Source organism: Selaginella moellendorffii, unplaced genomic scaffold, assembly GCF_000143415.4.
Source record: "Selaginella moellendorffii unplaced genomic scaffold, v1.0 SELMOscaffold_37, whole genome shotgun sequence".
Lineage (NCBI taxonomy): Eukaryota > Viridiplantae > Streptophyta > Lycopodiopsida > Selaginellales > Selaginellaceae > Selaginella > Selaginella moellendorffii.
The window spans coordinates 135,290-151,863 of record NW_003314298.1 but is presented as its reverse complement, the minus strand read 5'-3'; the positions used below and the strand labels follow the sequence as shown (position 1 = coordinate 151,863).

The following is a 16,574-nucleotide window of genomic DNA, read 5'->3' as shown; positions in this document are numbered from 1 at the left end:
TACGGCCGTACGGAAGGTCTCCGCCCCAGTTCATCCTCTCTTCCAATCAGGGTTTTAGTGGTCGGATGTTCTCAGCGCGCCTAGGGTTTTGTAGCTTGTCCAGCTCCAGCGCCAGCGCCTGTCGATTCGCCGCCGCCTCCTGCGTCTCCTCCGCCGCTGCCGCCGCCATCATCTTGGCCCGGAGAAGCGGCATTGGATCCGCGGCGGCGCCAGTAGCAGCGGCATCGTCAAGAGGTTCGTTGTCGGCGGTAGCAACCCTGGCGCAGAAGATTGGCAAGTCGATCCGTGGCCCCGGCGCCATGTCCAAGGCCCGGATATACGCCGATGTGAACGTGCTGCGCCCAAAGGAGTACTGGGACTACGAGTCTCTCTCGGTGGAGTGGGGGTGAGGCTTTTGTTTCGTTTTTTTGTTGGATCTAGATCTCTTCTTCTTCTTTGGGTGGCAGTGACCAAGAAGAATATGAGGTTGTGCGAAAGGTGGGTCGAGGCAAGTACAGCGAGGTGTTTGAGGGCATCAATTGCGTGAACAACGAGCATTGTATCATAAAAATCCTCAAGCCCGTGAAGAAGAAAAAGGTACTGCCACTGAGCTCTAGCCTGTTGTGCTGGCTATGGCTAGATTCTTTTATCTCCTTCTCTTGCAGATAAAGCGTGAGATCAAAATTCTCCAGAATCTCTGTGGTGGGCCAAATATTGTCAAGCTTTTGGATATCGTCCGGGACCAACAATCGAAGACGCCCAGCTTAATCTTTGAGTATGTCAATAACACGGACTTCAAGACCTTGTACCCGACGCTGACGGACTACGATATTCGCTACTACCTGTATGAGCTTCTCAAGGTGAGGTTTTTTAACCCCATGTGGATTGGACTTGGGAGGATTTTGATCTTGCTTGTTTTTGCAGGCACTCGATCACTGCCACTCGCAAGGAATTATGCACAGGGACGTGAAGCCGCACAATGTGATGATTGATCACGAGCAGCGCAAGCTGCGGCTCATCGACTGGGGCCTGGCAGAATTCTACCACCCCGGAAAGGAGTACAACGTTCGCGTTGCTTCAAGGTGTGGAAAAGGCGTTGCTTGAATGTGATCTCAATTCCAATAATTTGTGTGCTGTCGCTTCTCACGTCAGATACTTCAAAGGTCCGGAGCTGCTTGTGGACCTGCAGGACTACGATTACTCTCTCGACATGTGGAGCCTAGGCTGCATGTTCGCTGGAATGGTGAGTCTTTTGTCTGATCATTCGTACTTGCTAACGCCCCAAGCTTCACAGATATTTCGCAAAGAACCATTCTTTTATGGCCATGACAATCACGATCAGCTGGTGAAGATTGCCAAGGTTTTAAACGCAGAATGTCTGTTTCTTGCTGTTTTTGACGTTGGCTTGTGGTGTTTAGGTGTTGGGGACAGACGAGCTGAATGCGTATCTGAACAAATACCACCTGGAGCTTGATGCTCACTTCGAAAGCATGGTCGGCAGGTCTGTTCTCTTTCTTTCCCTGCCAATTTTGTCATGTTTATCCTAACATGCTGTCCTCGCAGACACAGCAGAAAACCCTGGTCGAAGTTCATAAACAACGACAACCAACACCTGGTGAATCCTGAGGTGAGCGAGTGTTCCAGTCGGTGAGCGTGACGATTGAGTGTTTTGTGTACGCACGCAGGCTCTGGATTTTCTCGACAAGCTGCTACGATACGATCACCAAGAGCGACTGACCGCCAGAGAGGCTATGGTGAGTGATGATTGGGTTTCGTGGAGTAGTAACCTTCGTCTTTTGGTTTTGTTTCCAGGCGCACGCGTACTTTTACCCGGTTCGTCTCTCGGAATCAAACAGCAGGAGGAGCTGAGGAAGATCGGTTTCGATTTATTGCGGTGGTATCTCTCGTAATTGACAGTGTATGATTTAAATTATTCTACCAGCAGTCCTTCATGATCTTTGATCTTTCCAGCACGAACTTGCCTTCCTTGTATTTTTGCGAGTGCTCGTAGGCCCGCTCGTATTTCCATCCCAGCAGCTCGTGGCAGTGCGCGCAGGAGATATCCGCCACCGCATGCAATCCAGTCATGAGGTGCCTGTCCTCTCTTGGGCCGACCACTACATTATCCACGCCCCCCAGTAGGTATGCTCGGCCATTTCGTCCCTGCCGGAACAGTGGAGCGTGAGAGAATTGGAGAGAAATCCCAATTCTCCAAGCGAAGAGCTGTAGAAGCGAACCTGGAAGGCAGTGGAGATGACGTCGCTGTGATCCGCAACGTTGGAGCGGCAATTCGCGCAGCTGTAGAGACGAGCTCCAGCACCGCCGCTCAGCAGCGGCACCACCGTCTCATCGCTGCTGCTGCTGCTGCCGCTGATGCTGCTGCTGCTGCTACTGCTCATAATACCTGGGACGAGAAAGACCTCTCTCACGCTTTGTCAGTCAGCGGAAACGAAGGAAATTTGCTTAGCTCACTGGACTAAACCACGGACGGAGAGCTTTGACCTTCTCGGCTCACGTACAGCTCATGCGCTCTTGAGTCGCTTCCGGAAGAGCGCCCGAGTTGCCAAAATGGAGACTGCCGACGCTACAGTGACGCTGCAGCCAGCCAGCAGGAGCATTCCATTGAGGGAGGGCCTCTCTTGCTGGTACACTCGCAGTGTCAAGCTCTTCCAAAAGCTCTCCGTCCACACAGGATCGATGCTGTCCATAAAGTCGCCGCTTCCCACGGGAAGGAGCTCCCAGTTGCCAGATTTGTAGCGCAAACGAGTCGAGTATGCCGGTACGTACCTGCAAGTTTGAAGTTCCGAGTTTGGCAAAATAGATTTAGCGGGAGAAACTTGACCTGGTTGTAGAGACCACGCAGGAACCTCTGCCTTGTCCAGTCGCACCAACGCAGACTTGGTCCTGCCCCTTACAGTCCTTCGAACACTCACCGGCGTCGAGCCTCCTTGTGCGATCAGCTAAAAAGTTCCAGATGAATCTGGTGGTGTCGTCAAGGAGATCATCGGAAGGCGTAGGAGATGGAGCTCCGGTGACAACACCCACGTAGTGGTTTGGAACCGGTTGAGCTGGCGTGATGAAGCCCGTCACCAGCGGACAATTCATTCCTGGATCTGGCGTCAAAAGGCAGCTGATGAGATCCTTGACCAGCGAACTGTTGACAGCAACGGAGTCAAGTTTAGCGGAGCTATCACCCATCGCGAGCTGATATATAGCTCGAGCCACGATGGAGGATGCAGCTACAATAGACTCGGGATTCAAATTGTCTGCAGAGGGACAACACAGGTTGTTGACGATCACAATTAAATGTACAGCTCCATTATACTCACCAGCATTATCAAAAAGACTATGATAAAACTTGTTCTTGAAGCTAGTATCGAACTCCTCGAGAAGCACTCCAGTGAGGGAGTCACTCTGGAGAACATTGTTTAGACGCTGGCACAAACAAGCAATTGGCCCACCTTCTGTACAAATGACATCATAGACGAGGGAGGTATCCCGGGGTTTTCACTGCTTGCAGTTGTGATTTGAGCGTTAACACTTTCAGCCGAGCGTTTAAGACTAGCTACAATCTCCTTGGTCGAAGCAGAGGCCTGTAAATTTTACTGGATAAGATCAAAGAAGCAGGAGAAGTTGAGTGCGGACCTACGTGCTTATCTTGAACGTGGCCGTAAAATGTATTCTCCACCGCTTGCCCCACAGATCCGATCTCTAAAATCTGTTTAAATAAATAAACTAATCTTTTGCCACGAACCAGAAAAAAAAAATGGACCTGATCAATATGTGACATGTTGAAACCGAAAGCTGAGCCCCCTCCATATTCAAGCTCAAAGAGAAATCTCCGACTGCCAAGATAGCCCCAGGCCTCACCATTACATACTAGAAAAACCACCTATTACGGAGCAGAAGATAGAAAACAAAAACGAATCTCGTAAAAAACTTATCACCTGTTTGGTGGCATTGTGAATCCCGTCGGCCTTTGACAGAGCATCGACAGCCACAAGAAGAGAGATCAAGCCCTGCAAACAACAGTGTCAGGAAATGAGAAACGAGAGAAAAGGAAACGCACAGAAAGAGGAGAATCAGCTCCTGGTGTGAAGTCCCGAAAGAAAGAAATGGAGTCCATGGCTGCCAATACGAGCAGAGTTGGCTTCGAGGTTATTGAAGAGAATGACGACAAGATGCTGCAGATAAATCACCAAACAGATGCTTGACGGCAAACAATTGAAGCACACGATACCTGTACCCTCCAAGAGGCAAACAAGAACCTTCTTTTAGACATGACTCCGACGTGTGCGTTCCCGATTTGGTGGTCTGTATGTCTCATGTACTGTAAGCAACATCCGTGAGTGATTATGGCAGACCTGCATGACCACATCGAATTCAGCCACTTGGAGGGGGTATTTGGCATTCCTTGCTTCGTTCTCGGCTGCAATCTAAATCAGCACCATGAACCTCGTAATGTAGTTGTCGTTCAAAAATTTTCCGTTAAAACGTACCTCTCGTAAACCTCTGGTGCTTTCTGGGGAAAGAAGATATACTGGAAAGTTGTAACGTTTTTGGAGAACATCTGTCCCCTAAAACAGAAGAGTGAGATATTTGCAGTTGCGTGGTTTCATAGCAAAAAACTTACCAATGGATTCCATTGGTATGTCTTGTTACTGTAAGGAGCGAATTCTGCCAGCGGGAACTTTGAGTCTAGTTTGTGAGAAAAAGAAAAAAGAAAGAAAGCGTAAGAACAAGCATAGAAGAGTAGAGAATTTGACACAGTACCGGGGTTTGAGTTCACACTCCGATTCGCATTGTCCGCAAACTCTACTAAAACACCTGCTACTTGCGCTGCAAAAGAAGGATCGTGTAACGTCCTAGAACAAACAGAAAGACACTTATTTCTCCTTCCGCATCATATGCATCTCTACTTACTTGTCTAGAAACGAGTGAAAGAGAGAGTATGGCAAGAGCACCGCCACTGCTCCTTTGGTTTTGAACTCGAGCTTCGTGAGCCGCTGTAATGGAGCAACGATTTTATCTCTTCCCGGATCTTCAAAGCACAGCCAGATTGGTGACAAGAACAAAAGAGCTCGAAAAAAACCTCACTGGCACAGCCGGATTCTCCCTGCATGCTCAACAAACGCACACACGGTGAGCCTTGTATGACTCTGTACATAGCTCTCTCCAGGTCGGGCACCGATTCTAGCGCGCCATTGCCTAAGAACAAGAGATGAGAGAATGCAGCTACTTCCAAGAGCTCTCACCTCGCGTGACGATCGATATGCCGAGCAGCGCCAGGGCGAGAAGAAGAAACGCCATTGCCATCGCCACCGAGATCGTCTCCCTCGTCACGTCACAACCTGGAGGGAGCAAGGAACCCTAGGTAACACTATAGTACGGCATTGTCAAGTACGAATTTTTGGGTCTCTCGTCTCTCTCTTTCTCGCTAAACTCCCAAAACACACACCACACGCAGAGAGAAGAGGGGGATGGTTCTTGTCCGTCTTGGGATTTAGGTCGTGCGGGGGCTTGGATCTGGCGCTGGAGCAGTGGCGACGCGCAGCTCCGGAGGCGCCGCCGCAATTCTTCGCTTCCCCGATCCTTTTCTTGCGCTTTTCCCTTGCTTCTTTCCCCCATTTCCCCCACAGATTGATCGATTTCCGGGCTTGATGCGTCGCCGGCATCGGCCGGATGCATTCCAAATCTCGGCGGATTAATTCTTTCTCCTGCCATTGCGCTCTAGCTCACGCTCCCTAACTGCCCCATAGAACATGCTCCGCAAGCGCAGGTATTTGCTCCTCCTCGCTAGCAATCCAGCATGAAGCGTGCCCGAGAGGAGAGCAACATGGGGCCGCAGCTCAAGCGCCCATCAGGAGGAGGAGAACCGTGAGTTTCTTACTGTTCTTCTTTGGTTTTTTCTTTTTCTTTTCTTTTTTCCTTCCTTCCTTTTTCTTCTTGGATCGATGTTCTTGTTTGGGTGGTCGCAGCTCGGATCAACATCCTCGTTTAACACCAGACGATGCGTTGCAATACCTCAAAGCGGTGAAGGAAAGATTCAAAGACGATAACGATAAGTACTCCGAGTTTTTAGAAGTTATGAAGGACTTCAAAGCTCAGAGGTACGTGAGATTAGATTATATAGAATGGAATGCTCAATTCTCTTTGCTTGTGGTTTTTTTTTTTTTTTTCAATTTTTTTTTTTGTTGCTTTTCAGGATCGATACTAACGGGGTCATTGGGAAAGTGAAAGAGCTTTTCAAGGGCCACAACAAACTGATTATTGGCTTCAATGCATTCTTGCCGAGAGGCTATGAAATCGTTCTCGATGAATCGCCAAGGGAAGCTCCCAAAAAACAGCCTGTGGAGTTCAACCAGGCTATCAATTTTGTCAACAAAATCAAGGTTTTTGCATTTTGCTTTCTTTTTTAAATTCCAGCGGCTTTTTGTTTTAATTCTTGTTCATTTTGTGCTTGATCACAGAATCGTTTCCAAGACAACGAACAAGTGTACAAAGCGTTTTTAGAGATTCTTAACAAATTTCGAAAGGGATCTAAATCTATCACTGAGGTTTATCAAGAGGTTTGTGTTTTTTTTTTCCCTCTTTTATTCTTGAAACATTCGAGATTTTCAACACGTGCAGGTTGCTTCCTTGTTTGGCCATCACCCTGATCTGCTTGACGAATTCACCTGCTTTCTTCCGGAATCTGCAAACTCGAGTTTAAAGTCGAGCTCACATCTTCGTAAAGATGAGAAATCTGGAGCATCGGCGAAACCTTCTCAATCTGAAAGGATGTTTAAGGTACTTTGTTAAAGCTTATTTGGCTCATGCAGAAGAAAATTCTTGTGCAGAAAGAGAAGCTGCTGGATCGCGATCAAGATCGTGCAGCAAGATCGGATAAAGAACGCAGGAAAGCCGAAAAGGAGCGGGACAAGGAAAAGGAGAGAGAAGAATATGATCGAGAGGCGGACATGGACGGAGCCCGTCACAAGCGCAAATCAGCACGTCGGGCAGACGAACTTATCCGCAAACAGTCTCAAAATGGAGAAGGTGGGGATGGATTGTTCTGGCCTACTGCTTCTACTTTCATGGAGGACATCATAAGTAAGTTTTGGTCTTTTTAGCGGATTGGAAAGTGCCAAAAAGCGTTCTGTCCGAGGGAAGTTGCATGGGTTTTAGGCGTATATATGCATGCGGCTTGGAGGTTCGTTTCTGCATCCTCTGACTGCCTCGTTTCTGCAGGTGCAAGCTTGCAAAGAGATTACGCTTTCTTTGAGAAGGTGAAAGGAAAACTCCGTAATCGCGACTCGTACCAAGGATTGCTCAAGGTTCTCAACCTTTATAACGAACACATTATCAGCCGAGCGGAATTGCAGTCACTGGTATGAATCTGAATGACGGTTTGCATTCTGGTCCTGACCCCCGAGTCTCCAGGTTTCGGACATTTTGGGCAAGTATCCGGAGCTACTGGACGGCTTCAACGAACTGGTTATTCGATGTGCAAATGCCGGTGAGTGCATGTTATCATTTTTTTTGTGGTGTTTTTTCTTACCACTTTCGCGTAGAAATGGACTCTGATGGCCAATTGAAGGCTAGCAAACCCGAAAGAGACAAAGACAGGGATCATGATAGAGGAAAGGAGCGGGAGAAAGACAAAGACAAGGAAAGGGAAAAGGAGAAGGATAGGGATAGAGACAGGGACAGGGAGAGAGACCGAGACCGTGAAAAGGAACGAGCCAAAGATCACAAGTCGTCCCTACATGCCAACAAGGAGAAATACATGACCAAGCCTATATCGGAACTCGATCTATCAAGCTGTGAGCGGTGCACTCCGAGCTATCGTTTACTCCCAAAGAATGTAAGTTACTTGTGGTCGTGGATGCTAACACTTGACATTCCTTAACCTTTACAGTATCCTCGTCTCTTGTCAAGTCACCGTACTGAGCTGGCGAAATCTGTTCTCAATGATAGCTGGGTCTCTGTTACATCTGGCAGCGAGGATTATTCTTTCAAACATATGCGAAGAAACCAGTATGAAGAAAGCTTATTTCGCTGTGAGGATGACAGGTAAACTCAGACTTTTATAGTGCATACTCTTTAACTAGCAGGTGCCAGGTTTGAGCTGGATATGTTGCTGGAATCAACGGTAGCCACGGCAAAGCATGTTGAAGAGATTGTTGAAAAGCTTCAGGATGCCAGCATGGAATCTCAAACTCGCATCGATGATCACTTGTCTGGTAATAATCCTCTATTCTAACGAAATAAGTTCTGACCATTTTTTTTATTTTGTCGTCCAGTTATCGATCTTCGTTGTATTGAAAGGATTTATGGTGACCATGGCCTCGATATCATTGATTTGATGCGTAAAAGTCCATCCGTTGTGCTGCCTGTCGTCCACAGCCGACTAAAGCAAAAGCAGGAGGAATGGTCTAAGTGCCGCTCTGATATGAACAAAGTCTGGGCCGAAGTTTATTCCAAAAACTATCATAAATCCCTTGACCACCGGAGCTTTTACTTTAAGCAACAGGATCGAAAGAGCTTAAGCGCAAAAGGTACCCTGTAAAGTTGCCTGGTAGAATTCCCTATATATCTTGTAATTGTGTATGCAGCGCTTTTTGGCGAGATCAAAGATGTTCATGCGCGGAAGAGGAAGGAAGACGACTCTATTATTGCGACACTAACGGGAAACCGAAGGCTCTTAACCCCGCACTTGAAGTTTGAATACTCCGATCCTTCCATTCACAACGATCTCTTTGAGATTATGAAATACTCGGCTGATGAGGTATGCAGCTCGATGGAACAATCCAACAAGATTATGCGTGTTTGGACAAGTTTCCTGGAATCCATGTTTGGCGTGCCGTCAAGGATCCGTGGTACAGAAGATGCAGAAGAAGCTACCCTCCAACCTTCGAAGGAACGGAGATCCAGTTCCGGCGATAGTACTGGTAGTGGAAACCCGGACACTGCCCCCAGTCAGGCACTGAAAGCTGATGAATTTACCAGTGCATCCAGCAGAGCTGTCCACGGTGAAAAGAAGCGGGGAATTCTGGACGTCACAGAGAGTAACACTAAGGCCGACCACCACCTTGGCTTTTCGAAGACCGGCTTTTCCAAGAAGGATGCTTCGATAGACGGTAACTTTCTTCCTTTGTTCTTTACTTTGACTTATCTGCTCTCTCCTTCCAGGGCCCGAAACTCATACCACGCAAAGACTAGATGTAAGTTGCTCATTTAGCTGTGTCTGACGTAACTAACATTTAATCTCGGCAGGGTCCAGAGTCCAGGAAGGATCGCCACAGGAGGGGCGAGAAGGAGGAAGGCGAACTTTCACCTTCTCCAGACTTGGATGCGAGGCAAACCTTCACAGCAGAGCAGGGGTCGAAGGACCGGCTTGTAAAGGACTTGGTATCAAAGCGGGCTGATTATGACGAAGCTGAAGGAGATGCCGAGCAGGATGCAGAAGCAGATGACGAAGGTGACGAAAGTGCTCACAAGTCAAGCGAAGACAGCGAGAATGGATCGGAGGCTGGCGAGGTCTCAGGTAGCGAGTCAGGCGATCCAGATGATGCTTCGCGCGAGGAGCACGAAGATCACGAGGATGAAGACGAAGAGGGAGATGATGACCATGAAGAGAAGGCTGAAAGTGATTTTGACGGTGAAGGCATGGCTGACGCAGACGATGGAGAAGCTCCAGATAGATCCTCCATGTTTTGCAAGCCTTTGGCGGCTCATTATACTTGCTGCATGGATTCGCTGGACAGCTGCCTGTTCTATGGCAACGACATGTTTTACATCTTGTTTAGACTGCATCAGGTATCTATTTGCCAAGCTATTTTCTTGGTTTCTTTTATCATTCTTTTGCAGGCTTTCTACGAGCGAATACAGTCCGCAAAGACAAACGCTGCCGCAGCCGAGCAGAAGTGGAAGCTGGTTAAAGAAACCGATCCTCCAAACTTGTATGAAAAGTAAGTGTCTTGCTTATGCTGTTTTTTTGCTGATCGTCACGAATGATTTCCAGGTTTGTGCGGGTGTTGTATAGTCTTTTGGATGGGTCTGCTGACAACAACAAGTACGAAGACGAGTGCAGATCGATAATTGGAACGCAATCCTACGTTTTGTTTACGTTGGACAAGCTCATATTTCGGCTCGTGAAACAGGTAAGCACGAGTAGCACTAGGAGCTCTTGCTGACGCCTACGCCCCGGTTTTGCAGCTTCAAGCAATTGTAGCGGACGAGACTGCAAACAAGCTTCTGTCCCTATACGCTTACGAAAAATCTCGTGGGACCGCTGGATTTATTGACCACCTCTACCATGCCAACGCCTGCGTGCTCCTCCACGATGAGACCATGTACAAGTACCAGTTTGTAAGCATATCTAGTTTAAATGGTTTGTTCATGCAATCGTAACGTGTGTGCCTTGATTTCAGAGAGTAAGCTCGTCGGACCTGTCAATCCAGTTGATGGATTGGGGACTTGAAAAACTGGATGCTCCCGCCTGCGCCATGGAAGCTACTTTCTCGAACTACCTCGGCGATTTCCTCCAGCTGGAGCAAGGCGTCAAAGACGGCCAAAATGTCTTCCTGTGCAGGCAAGCATCATAATTCTCGTTTGTTGCTTGAGGCTGCTAGTTGATCGCTCTGTCGTGCCTACAGGAACAAGCACAGAACTGTAGAGCGGGAGTTAATGAAGAACGTCCAAGTTGTCAATGGCCTGGAATACAAGATATCCTGCAAGACTTCAAAGGTAGAGCTTTCGTCGCCGGTCGCTGCTTCTCTGATCGTTTGCCTTGGCATTACAGGTTTCATACGTGCTGGACACCGAAGACTTGTTCCGACGCCAGAAGCAAACGCCAAAGCATCACAGATTTCCGTTGAGCCGAGCACGGCGATTCCGGGAGTGGATTGAGTACAAGCTGAAAAGCCTGTTGGACAAGTAAGAAACCAAGAGACCTTTTGAAGCTGCGCTACAAAAAGAGAGTGAGGAAGAGAGAGAGGGAGAGGTACTGTGTCAGCATTTTGTCTGAGTTCTAAGAGTTTGATAATACTTATGACACCAAGATGCTTTCTCTTGAGTGGAAGCTGTCAGAGAAAGATGGTTCCACATTGGATCATCCCTGGCTGTTGGGCGATGATCCTTCCTAGGTTTTTAGCGAGCGCATCACCAGGTATGGCAGTGGCGTGGTTGTGCGGCGGCGATCAAGGAGGAGGTTGGCTGGATGTCACAGTTATTCACCCATGCGCGAGAGAGATGGTGCTCTCGATGCTTCACTCCATCGCTTGGGCGGGGCTGGTCGTCGCTCTCGCCCGCGTCGCCGCTGCCAAGGAAAGGAAGAACAAGAGCGTGAGGAAGGCGGGCACCTTTGCCTTTGTCCAGGCCGCCACCATGCTCCTCGGCGTTGCTCACACACTCGTCACCGCCTGGAACTGCCTGCGCTACTACCACCACGGTCGCGATCGCCTCCTCCTCCACAGGCTCATCTTCCCGCTCACGCAGGCCGTGGCATGGGCTACGTCTTTGCTCCTCCTCGCTTACGAGGAGAGCCATGGCTTGGCTCATCACTTGGCTGTGCTCCGAGCGTGGTGGGCGCTCAGCTGCATGTCTGGTTCCGTCCACGCTCTCTGCGGCCTCGTGTCTTGGATCGTGCTACCGGATCAAGGCGCCGGGATCATTCCAGGACTGGACTTGTTCACGGCGGCCGGGACCGCGCTGCTGAGCTTGGCATTGCTGCTGGTCACTCCTCGAGGAGCTACTGGCTTGAGGATGGTGGAAGCCATTGACACGAAGGAAGCATTGTTGGCGGGCGGTAGCAGTAACACTGGAGATCCTGAGAGGGTGACGCGCTACGCGAGAGCGGGATACGTGAGCAAGGCCTTGTTTCTGTGGGTGGATCCACTTCTCAAGACTGGTAGCACGAGGACGCTTGAGGCGGACGACATTCCCGAGCTCGCGGTGGAGGACAGGGCCGAGACGCTGTGCCATGCCTTCGAGCTTAACTGGGCCAAGCAAGCGGATCGCTCGGTTGCCTTGGCTCTCATGCACTCGCGCCGCTGGCCTCTGGCTTTCACAGGCCTGCTCTACTTGCTCAAGGTGTCGGTCATGTACGTCGGACCTCTGATGATCCAGCGCTTCATCGACTTCGCGTCAAAACCAGGTGGTCACTGGAGCCAAGGAGTCGGGCTGGTTTCGTTGCTGTTGGTTGCAAAGATGGTGGAAGAGCTCACCGAGCGGCAGAGAAACTTTGGGACGAGGAAGCTCAGCTTGTCAGTCAGATCGTCGCTGGTAGCGGCAGTGTTTCGCAAGAGCCTGCGTCTCTCGAACTCGGCCCGCCAGGAGCACGGCACGGGACAGATCGTCAACTACATGTCGGTGGACGTGGAAGAGATTGCCAACTTCGTGCTCAACCTCCACAACCTGTGGATCATGCCCATCCAGATCGCCATAGCTCTGGCCATTTTGTTCCGGGTGGTCGGGGTGTCCACAGTCGCGGGGCTGGCCAGCATGATCACCTTGATGGCATTTTGCCTCTTCATCTCGTCCCGGCAGCGCAAGTACTGGAAGCAGATCATGGCTTGCAAGGACGCTCGGATGAAGGTGACCAACGAGGCCATCACCAACATGAAGATCATCAAGATGCAGGCTTGGCAGGACTGGTTTCTCCAGCTCGTCGAGAAGGCCCGTGACAAGGAGCAAGTTTGGGCGTCCAAGATTATGTACATCGGTGCCACCAGCATTTTTTTCCTGTGGCTGTCACCGCTAGCAGTGTCGGTGGCGACGTTTGGAATGTGTGTGATCGTCGGCAAGGAGCTCACGGCTGGCCGAGTCTTCACGGCCATTGCAACGTTTAGAATACTCCAGGATCCACTGCGAGCTTTCCCGTCCGTGATAATGGCCGGCTCCCAGGCAGCTACTTCTCTCACTCGGCTCAAGCGCTATCTTGTGAGCGACGAGATTGACGCTCTTGGTGTTGAGAGGCGGCCACCCGGCATTGACAACGTCGCGGTGCTGCTGGAAAATGCCACCTTCAAGTGGAGTTTTGATGGGGACAAGCCCGTCCTGGACAAGTTGGATGTCAGGGTCGAGGCTGGGAGCCTGGTCACTGTTGTTGGAACTGTGGGATCTGGCAAGTCGTCCTTCTTGGCATGCATTCTCGGGGAGATGGACAAGGTGTCTGGAACGGTATTTTGTTTGTTTTTTGGTTTTCTTCTGCATGGTTTGCATCTGAGCGATCGATTGTTCTGCCAGGTGAAGGTGAGTGGACGAGCGGCCTATGTTTCGCAGTGTCCTTGGATTCAGAACGGAACGATCCGCGACAACATTCTGTTTGGGAACGCGATGAATTTGCAGCGGTACCGTCAGACACTCCAAGTTTGCTGCTTGCAAGCTGATCTTGCTCAGTTCGTGGCTGGTGACTTGACTGTCATTGGCGAGCGAGGATTTAATCTCAGTGGTGGCCAGAAGCAACGCATTCAGCTGGCCAGAGCGGTGTACCAAGATGCCGACGTCTATCTGCTTGACGACATCTTCAGTGCCGTGGATGCACACACCGGAACAGCACTTTTCATGGTACGTTCTTGTTCTTCTTTGTGTGTTTCCTGTGTTTAAAACTGTGAACCGTGGCAGGATTGCGTGAGGGGTGCCTTGTCAAGCAAAACTGTGATTTTGGTGACGCACCAGATAGAGTTTCTGCACGGGGCGGACTTAATCCTGGTAAGGCTAAATCTCGTGAAGACTGCTTGTTCATGGTGGATGTTTTGTACCAGGTAATGAAGCAAGGCAGAGTTGTTCAGTCGGGTAAATTCGAGGAGCTGCTCGAGCATGGTGTCCATTTCTCCGACCTTGTGCAAGCTCACCACCAAGCTTTGCAACTTGTTGACGTTGGCCAAGGCATGACCGGGCCAGAGAATGGCCGGGCTTTCGATTCTGGTGACGACTCCCAGATATCTCATTGTGAGTTCAATGCTGATGAATCGGCTCAAGCGGAAGATGTGGAGGAGGAGGAGAGAGCCAAAGGTCGAGTGGACGGGCGTGTTTACTGGGCTTATGTCACGCAAGCATTCGGAGGATTTCACGTCATTGTCTTTCTGCTGATTCAGAGCGCCTGGCAAGGCCTACAGATTGCAAGTGACTTCGGGCTGGCTCACGCAACCTCGGATAAGAACAAGCCTTTCTTCGGGCCTCGCAAGTTTATCCTTGTTTACTCACTGCTTGCCCTTGGCAGTGGGGTCTTTGTGCTAATGCGTAGCACACTTATCTCTTACTGCGGGCTGGTCACCGCTCAGAAGCTCTACCTCTCGATGCTCAGGAGCATTTTTCGGGCCCCGATATCATTCTTTGACGCTACTCCGACGGGACGAATCTTAACTCGGGTACTCTTAATTCACACCAAAATCGATGAGGACTTCTGATTGTTTTGTCGTGCAGTCTTCGACCGATCAAGTTCTAGTCGACTTCACTCTTCCTTTTCTTTACGGTAGTAGCCTCGCGAATGGCTTCCAGCTGATTGGAGTGTTTTTAGTGATTTCCGAGATAACATGGCAGCTTCTTCTTGTGCTTCTTCCTCTGGCATGGATATATTTCAAATACCAGGTACTCCACTGCATGTTTTGTTTATGTGATAACCTTCCAGGAGATGAATTTTGTTTGCAGAGATACTTTATAGCCACATCTAGAGAGCTGACGCGGCTGAAATCTATCACAGACGCTCCCGTTATTCACCACTTCAAGGAAACCATAGCTGGCTTGATGTCAATCCGTGCTTTTGGCCATCAAGAGCGCTTTGCCAGGGTCAATATGGATCGTATCGATACCAACGTGCGTATGAGCTTTCACAATGGCGCTGCCAACGACTGGCTCAGTTTCCGACTTGAGACCATTGGCATTGTAATACTTTGCTTCTCCGCTCTCTTCCTGGTGCTCCTTCCTAAAAGCTTTGTTAATCCCGGTTCGTCGTGATTCTTTTCCCATGTCCCATCCTTTGTTTTCTTTCTTTTTTGCTTTCTCTTTTGTTTATGACACTTACACTTCGTTCTTTGCAGAATTTGTTGGCCTTTCACTCTCCTACGGGCTAGCACTGAGCGGGTGCCTTAACTACATGATCTTCAACATATGCCAGATTGAACAGAACATGGTAGCCGTGGAAAGGATTTTGCAGTTTAGCTCTATCGAAGCGGAGGAACAAGGTGCTGGAAAGGACGCTGGTCCAGGCGTCAGCTGGCCTCAAAGTGGCAACGTTGCTGTTCAAAGCTTGCAGGTAGAATATCTAGTTCGCTTGGGAAAGAAAGGACATGGTTTGTATGGCTTTTGTTCTGCCAGCTTCGCTACAGACCAGGGTTGCCCCTCGTCTTGAAGGATGTAACTTTCGTCGTCCAAGGGGGCGAGAAGCTCGGTGTTGTTGGAAGAACTGGCAGCGGAAAGTCGTCCTTCATACAAGCTCTCTTCAGGCTGGTGGAGCCAGTCCAAGGCACCATTTTCATAGATGGTATCGATATCAGGAGCATTTCTCTAAACGATTTACGGTCGAGGCTGAGTATCATCCCTCAAGACCCGACACTGTTTGAAGGCACGGTGAGAAGCAACATTGATCCGCTTGGTATGTATCAAGACGAGGAGATATGGGAGGTGGGCATCTTCTTTTCAATACGCTCACTCGTCGTGATCGTGTTTTCCAGGCTCTGGAGAAATGCCAGCTTGCCGAGACCGTGAAGCAATCCGAGTTGAAGCTGGGGGCTCAAGGTCTGTTATGCTTTCCGTTTTCTTTTCTTCTTGAGGTGACAGTACCATTTCCAGTCGCTGAAAATGGTGAGAATTGGAGCATGGGACAGCGGCAACTGTTTTGCCTGGGGAGGGTGCTGCTCAAGAGGAGCAGAATTCTGGTTCTTGACGAGGCAACAGCATCCATTGACACTCACACTGACTGGATACTCCAAAAGATAATCAAAGAGGAGTTTTTGGGAAGCACGGTCATCAGCATTGCGCACAGGATTCCCAGCGTCATGGACAGCGATAAAGTCCTTGTCCTGGACAATGGTAGGCCTCCCTCCACTTCCATTTCGCTGTAAATGCGTGTGGCGATTGTTTTTTTGTTTGTTTGTTGGTGCAGGAACATCGAAAGAGTTTGCCTCTCCTTCCACGCTGCTGAGACGTCGCGACTCTTTGTTTGCCGGCCTCGTGCACGAATACTGGAGTCGCTCCAAGAGCGCACAGAATCTAACAGCAATGATCAGCTGACATACATTCCCTGGGTAAGACTTTGAGAGGCTTGTTTTTCTGCGTTTAAAGCGCTTGTTTTGCTCGGCCACAGGACACGACGACTAGCTAGTCTGGCATATCATGGAACGTGTGGGAATTCCATCATTCCTTCACGTCTCATCTCCTTCTGTGGGTCCTTTGCTTATTAGGCACGCGCCAGTGGTAAGCTCCCTCTCGCATGGCCGCCCCGCCAGAGCTTATATCCCTGTCCTGGTGTTTCAGTAGCCAAAGTTACAGGCCAAAGAGGAGGCGGCGAAAGAGAAAGCTAGTCTACTGGAGCTTGATGCAGGGGCCGGCGCACAAGATGGTGCTAAGATGCGAGGGTGATGTTTCCAAAGCTCCACCACGCTCGCCGGCCG

General features: G+C 49.7%; 5 protein-coding genes across 5 annotated transcripts; 3 read left to right on the top strand and 2 right to left on the bottom strand.

Moving 5' to 3' along the window:
• The first annotated feature begins 41 nt into the window (after positions 1-41).
• Positions 42-1,952, top strand: LOC9653421 (casein kinase II subunit alpha-2). The gene is made up of 10 exons (XM_024683427.1): positions 42-385; positions 447-576; positions 645-839; positions 904-1,061; positions 1,132-1,222; positions 1,274-1,339; positions 1,398-1,480; positions 1,543-1,606; positions 1,665-1,733; positions 1,792-1,952. The coding sequence occupies exons 1-10, from the start codon at positions 66-68 to the stop codon at positions 1,846-1,848; spliced, it is 1,233 nt and encodes a 410-aa protein (XP_024539195.1). The 5' UTR covers positions 42-65; the 3' UTR covers positions 1,849-1,952.
• Positions 1,843-2,407, bottom strand: LOC112349280 (protein yippee-like At4g27745). The gene is made up of 2 exons (XM_024683431.1): positions 2,217-2,407; positions 1,843-2,142 (listed from the first exon to the last, which is right to left on the bottom strand). Exons 1-2 carry the CDS (start codon positions 2,376-2,378, stop codon positions 1,915-1,917), a joined length of 390 nt encoding a protein of 129 aa, XP_024539199.1. The 5' UTR covers positions 2,379-2,407; the 3' UTR covers positions 1,843-1,914.
• Positions 2,408-2,420: 13 nt separating this feature from the next.
• Positions 2,421-5,347, bottom strand: LOC9653645 (nicastrin). The gene is made up of 16 exons (XM_002978283.2): positions 5,235-5,347; positions 5,077-5,187; positions 4,903-5,020; positions 4,753-4,844; positions 4,613-4,677; positions 4,479-4,556; positions 4,344-4,415; positions 4,220-4,293; positions 4,049-4,163; positions 3,927-3,998; positions 3,752-3,871; positions 3,629-3,697; positions 3,441-3,572; positions 3,309-3,393; positions 2,822-3,245; positions 2,421-2,766 (listed from the first exon to the last, which is right to left on the bottom strand). Exons 1-16 carry the CDS (start codon positions 5,293-5,295, stop codon positions 2,502-2,504), a joined length of 1,953 nt encoding a protein of 650 aa, XP_002978329.2. The 5' UTR covers positions 5,296-5,347; the 3' UTR covers positions 2,421-2,501.
• Positions 5,348-5,742: 395 nt separating this feature from the next.
• LOC9653644 (paired amphipathic helix protein Sin3-like 4) lies at positions 5,743-11,038 on the top strand. The gene is made up of 21 exons (XM_024683432.1): positions 5,743-5,856; positions 5,958-6,089; positions 6,185-6,371; positions 6,450-6,548; positions 6,610-6,768; positions 6,819-7,071; positions 7,210-7,349; positions 7,402-7,477; positions 7,533-7,825; positions 7,880-8,034; positions 8,083-8,204; positions 8,265-8,519; positions 8,577-9,101; positions 9,154-9,185; positions 9,238-9,780; positions 9,832-9,932; positions 9,986-10,124; positions 10,180-10,332; positions 10,395-10,555; positions 10,620-10,710; positions 10,766-11,038. The coding sequence occupies exons 1-21, from the start codon at positions 5,789-5,791 to the stop codon at positions 10,901-10,903; spliced, it is 3,822 nt and encodes a 1,273-aa protein (XP_024539200.1). The 5' UTR covers positions 5,743-5,788; the 3' UTR covers positions 10,904-11,038.
• Positions 10,994-16,376, top strand: LOC9653420 (putative ABC transporter C family member 15). The gene is made up of 12 exons (XM_002978444.2): positions 10,994-13,143; positions 13,210-13,530; positions 13,588-13,674; positions 13,728-14,333; positions 14,389-14,553; positions 14,614-14,908; positions 15,003-15,217; positions 15,280-15,585; positions 15,636-15,699; positions 15,754-15,993; positions 16,067-16,208; positions 16,268-16,376. The coding sequence occupies exons 1-11, from the start codon at positions 11,014-11,016 to the stop codon at positions 16,192-16,194; spliced, it is 4,557 nt and encodes a 1,518-aa protein (XP_002978490.2). The 5' UTR covers positions 10,994-11,013; the 3' UTR covers positions 16,195-16,208; positions 16,268-16,376.
• Positions 16,377-16,574: the final 198 nt, after the last annotated feature.

What these genes read in the sequence shown, in the direction of transcription:
- LOC9653420 (XM_002978444.2), top strand. Translation starts at nt 11,014, where the DNA reads ATGACACCAAGATGCTTTCTCTTGAGTGGAAGCTGTCAGAGAAAGATG. An exon ending in TGGACAAGGTGTCTGGAACG is followed by an intron (nt 13,144 to 13,209) that starts GTATTTTGTTTG and finishes TTGTTCTGCCAG; the next exon opens with GTGAAGGTGAGTGGACGAGC. An exon ending in AGTCCTTGTCCTGGACAATG is followed by an intron (nt 15,994 to 16,066) that starts GTAGGCCTCCCT and finishes TTGTTGGTGCAG; the next exon opens with GAACATCGAAAGAGTTTGCC.
- LOC9653421 (XM_024683427.1), top strand. Translation starts at nt 66, where the DNA reads ATGTTCTCAGCGCGCCTAGGGTTTTGTAGCTTGTCCAGCTCCAGCGCC. An exon ending in AGCCCGTGAAGAAGAAAAAG is followed by an intron (nt 577 to 644) that starts GTACTGCCACTG and finishes CTTCTCTTGCAG; the next exon opens with ATAAAGCGTGAGATCAAAAT. An exon ending in TTCGAAAGCATGGTCGGCAG is followed by an intron (nt 1,481 to 1,542) that starts GTCTGTTCTCTT and finishes CTGTCCTCGCAG; the next exon opens with ACACAGCAGAAAACCCTGGT.
- LOC112349280 (XM_024683431.1), bottom strand. Translation starts at nt 2,378, where the DNA reads ATGAGCAGTAGCAGCAGCAGCAGCATCAGCGGCAGCAGCAGCAGCAGC. An exon ending in TCATCTCCACTGCCTTCCAG is followed by an intron (nt 2,143 to 2,216) that starts GTTCGCTTCTAC and finishes CTGTTCCGGCAG; the next exon opens with GGACGAAATGGCCGAGCATA.
- LOC9653644 (XM_024683432.1), top strand. Translation starts at nt 5,789, where the DNA reads ATGAAGCGTGCCCGAGAGGAGAGCAACATGGGGCCGCAGCTCAAGCGC. An exon ending in ATTTTGTCAACAAAATCAAG is followed by an intron (nt 6,372 to 6,449) that starts GTTTTTGCATTT and finishes GCTTGATCACAG; the next exon opens with AATCGTTTCCAAGACAACGA. An exon ending in TATTTCGGCTCGTGAAACAG is followed by an intron (nt 10,125 to 10,179) that starts GTAAGCACGAGT and finishes CCGGTTTTGCAG; the next exon opens with CTTCAAGCAATTGTAGCGGA.
- LOC9653645 (XM_002978283.2), bottom strand. Translation starts at nt 5,295, where the DNA reads ATGGCAATGGCGTTTCTTCTTCTCGCCCTGGCGCTGCTCGGCATATCG. An exon ending in GAGCTGATTCTCCTCTTTCT is followed by an intron (nt 3,999 to 4,048) that starts GTGCGTTTCCTT and finishes TGTTGTTTGCAG; the next exon opens with GGCTTGATCTCTCTTCTTGT. An exon ending in TGCGTGGTCTCTACAACCAG is followed by an intron (nt 2,767 to 2,821) that starts GTCAAGTTTCTC and finishes TCAAACTTGCAG; the next exon opens with GTACGTACCGGCATACTCGA.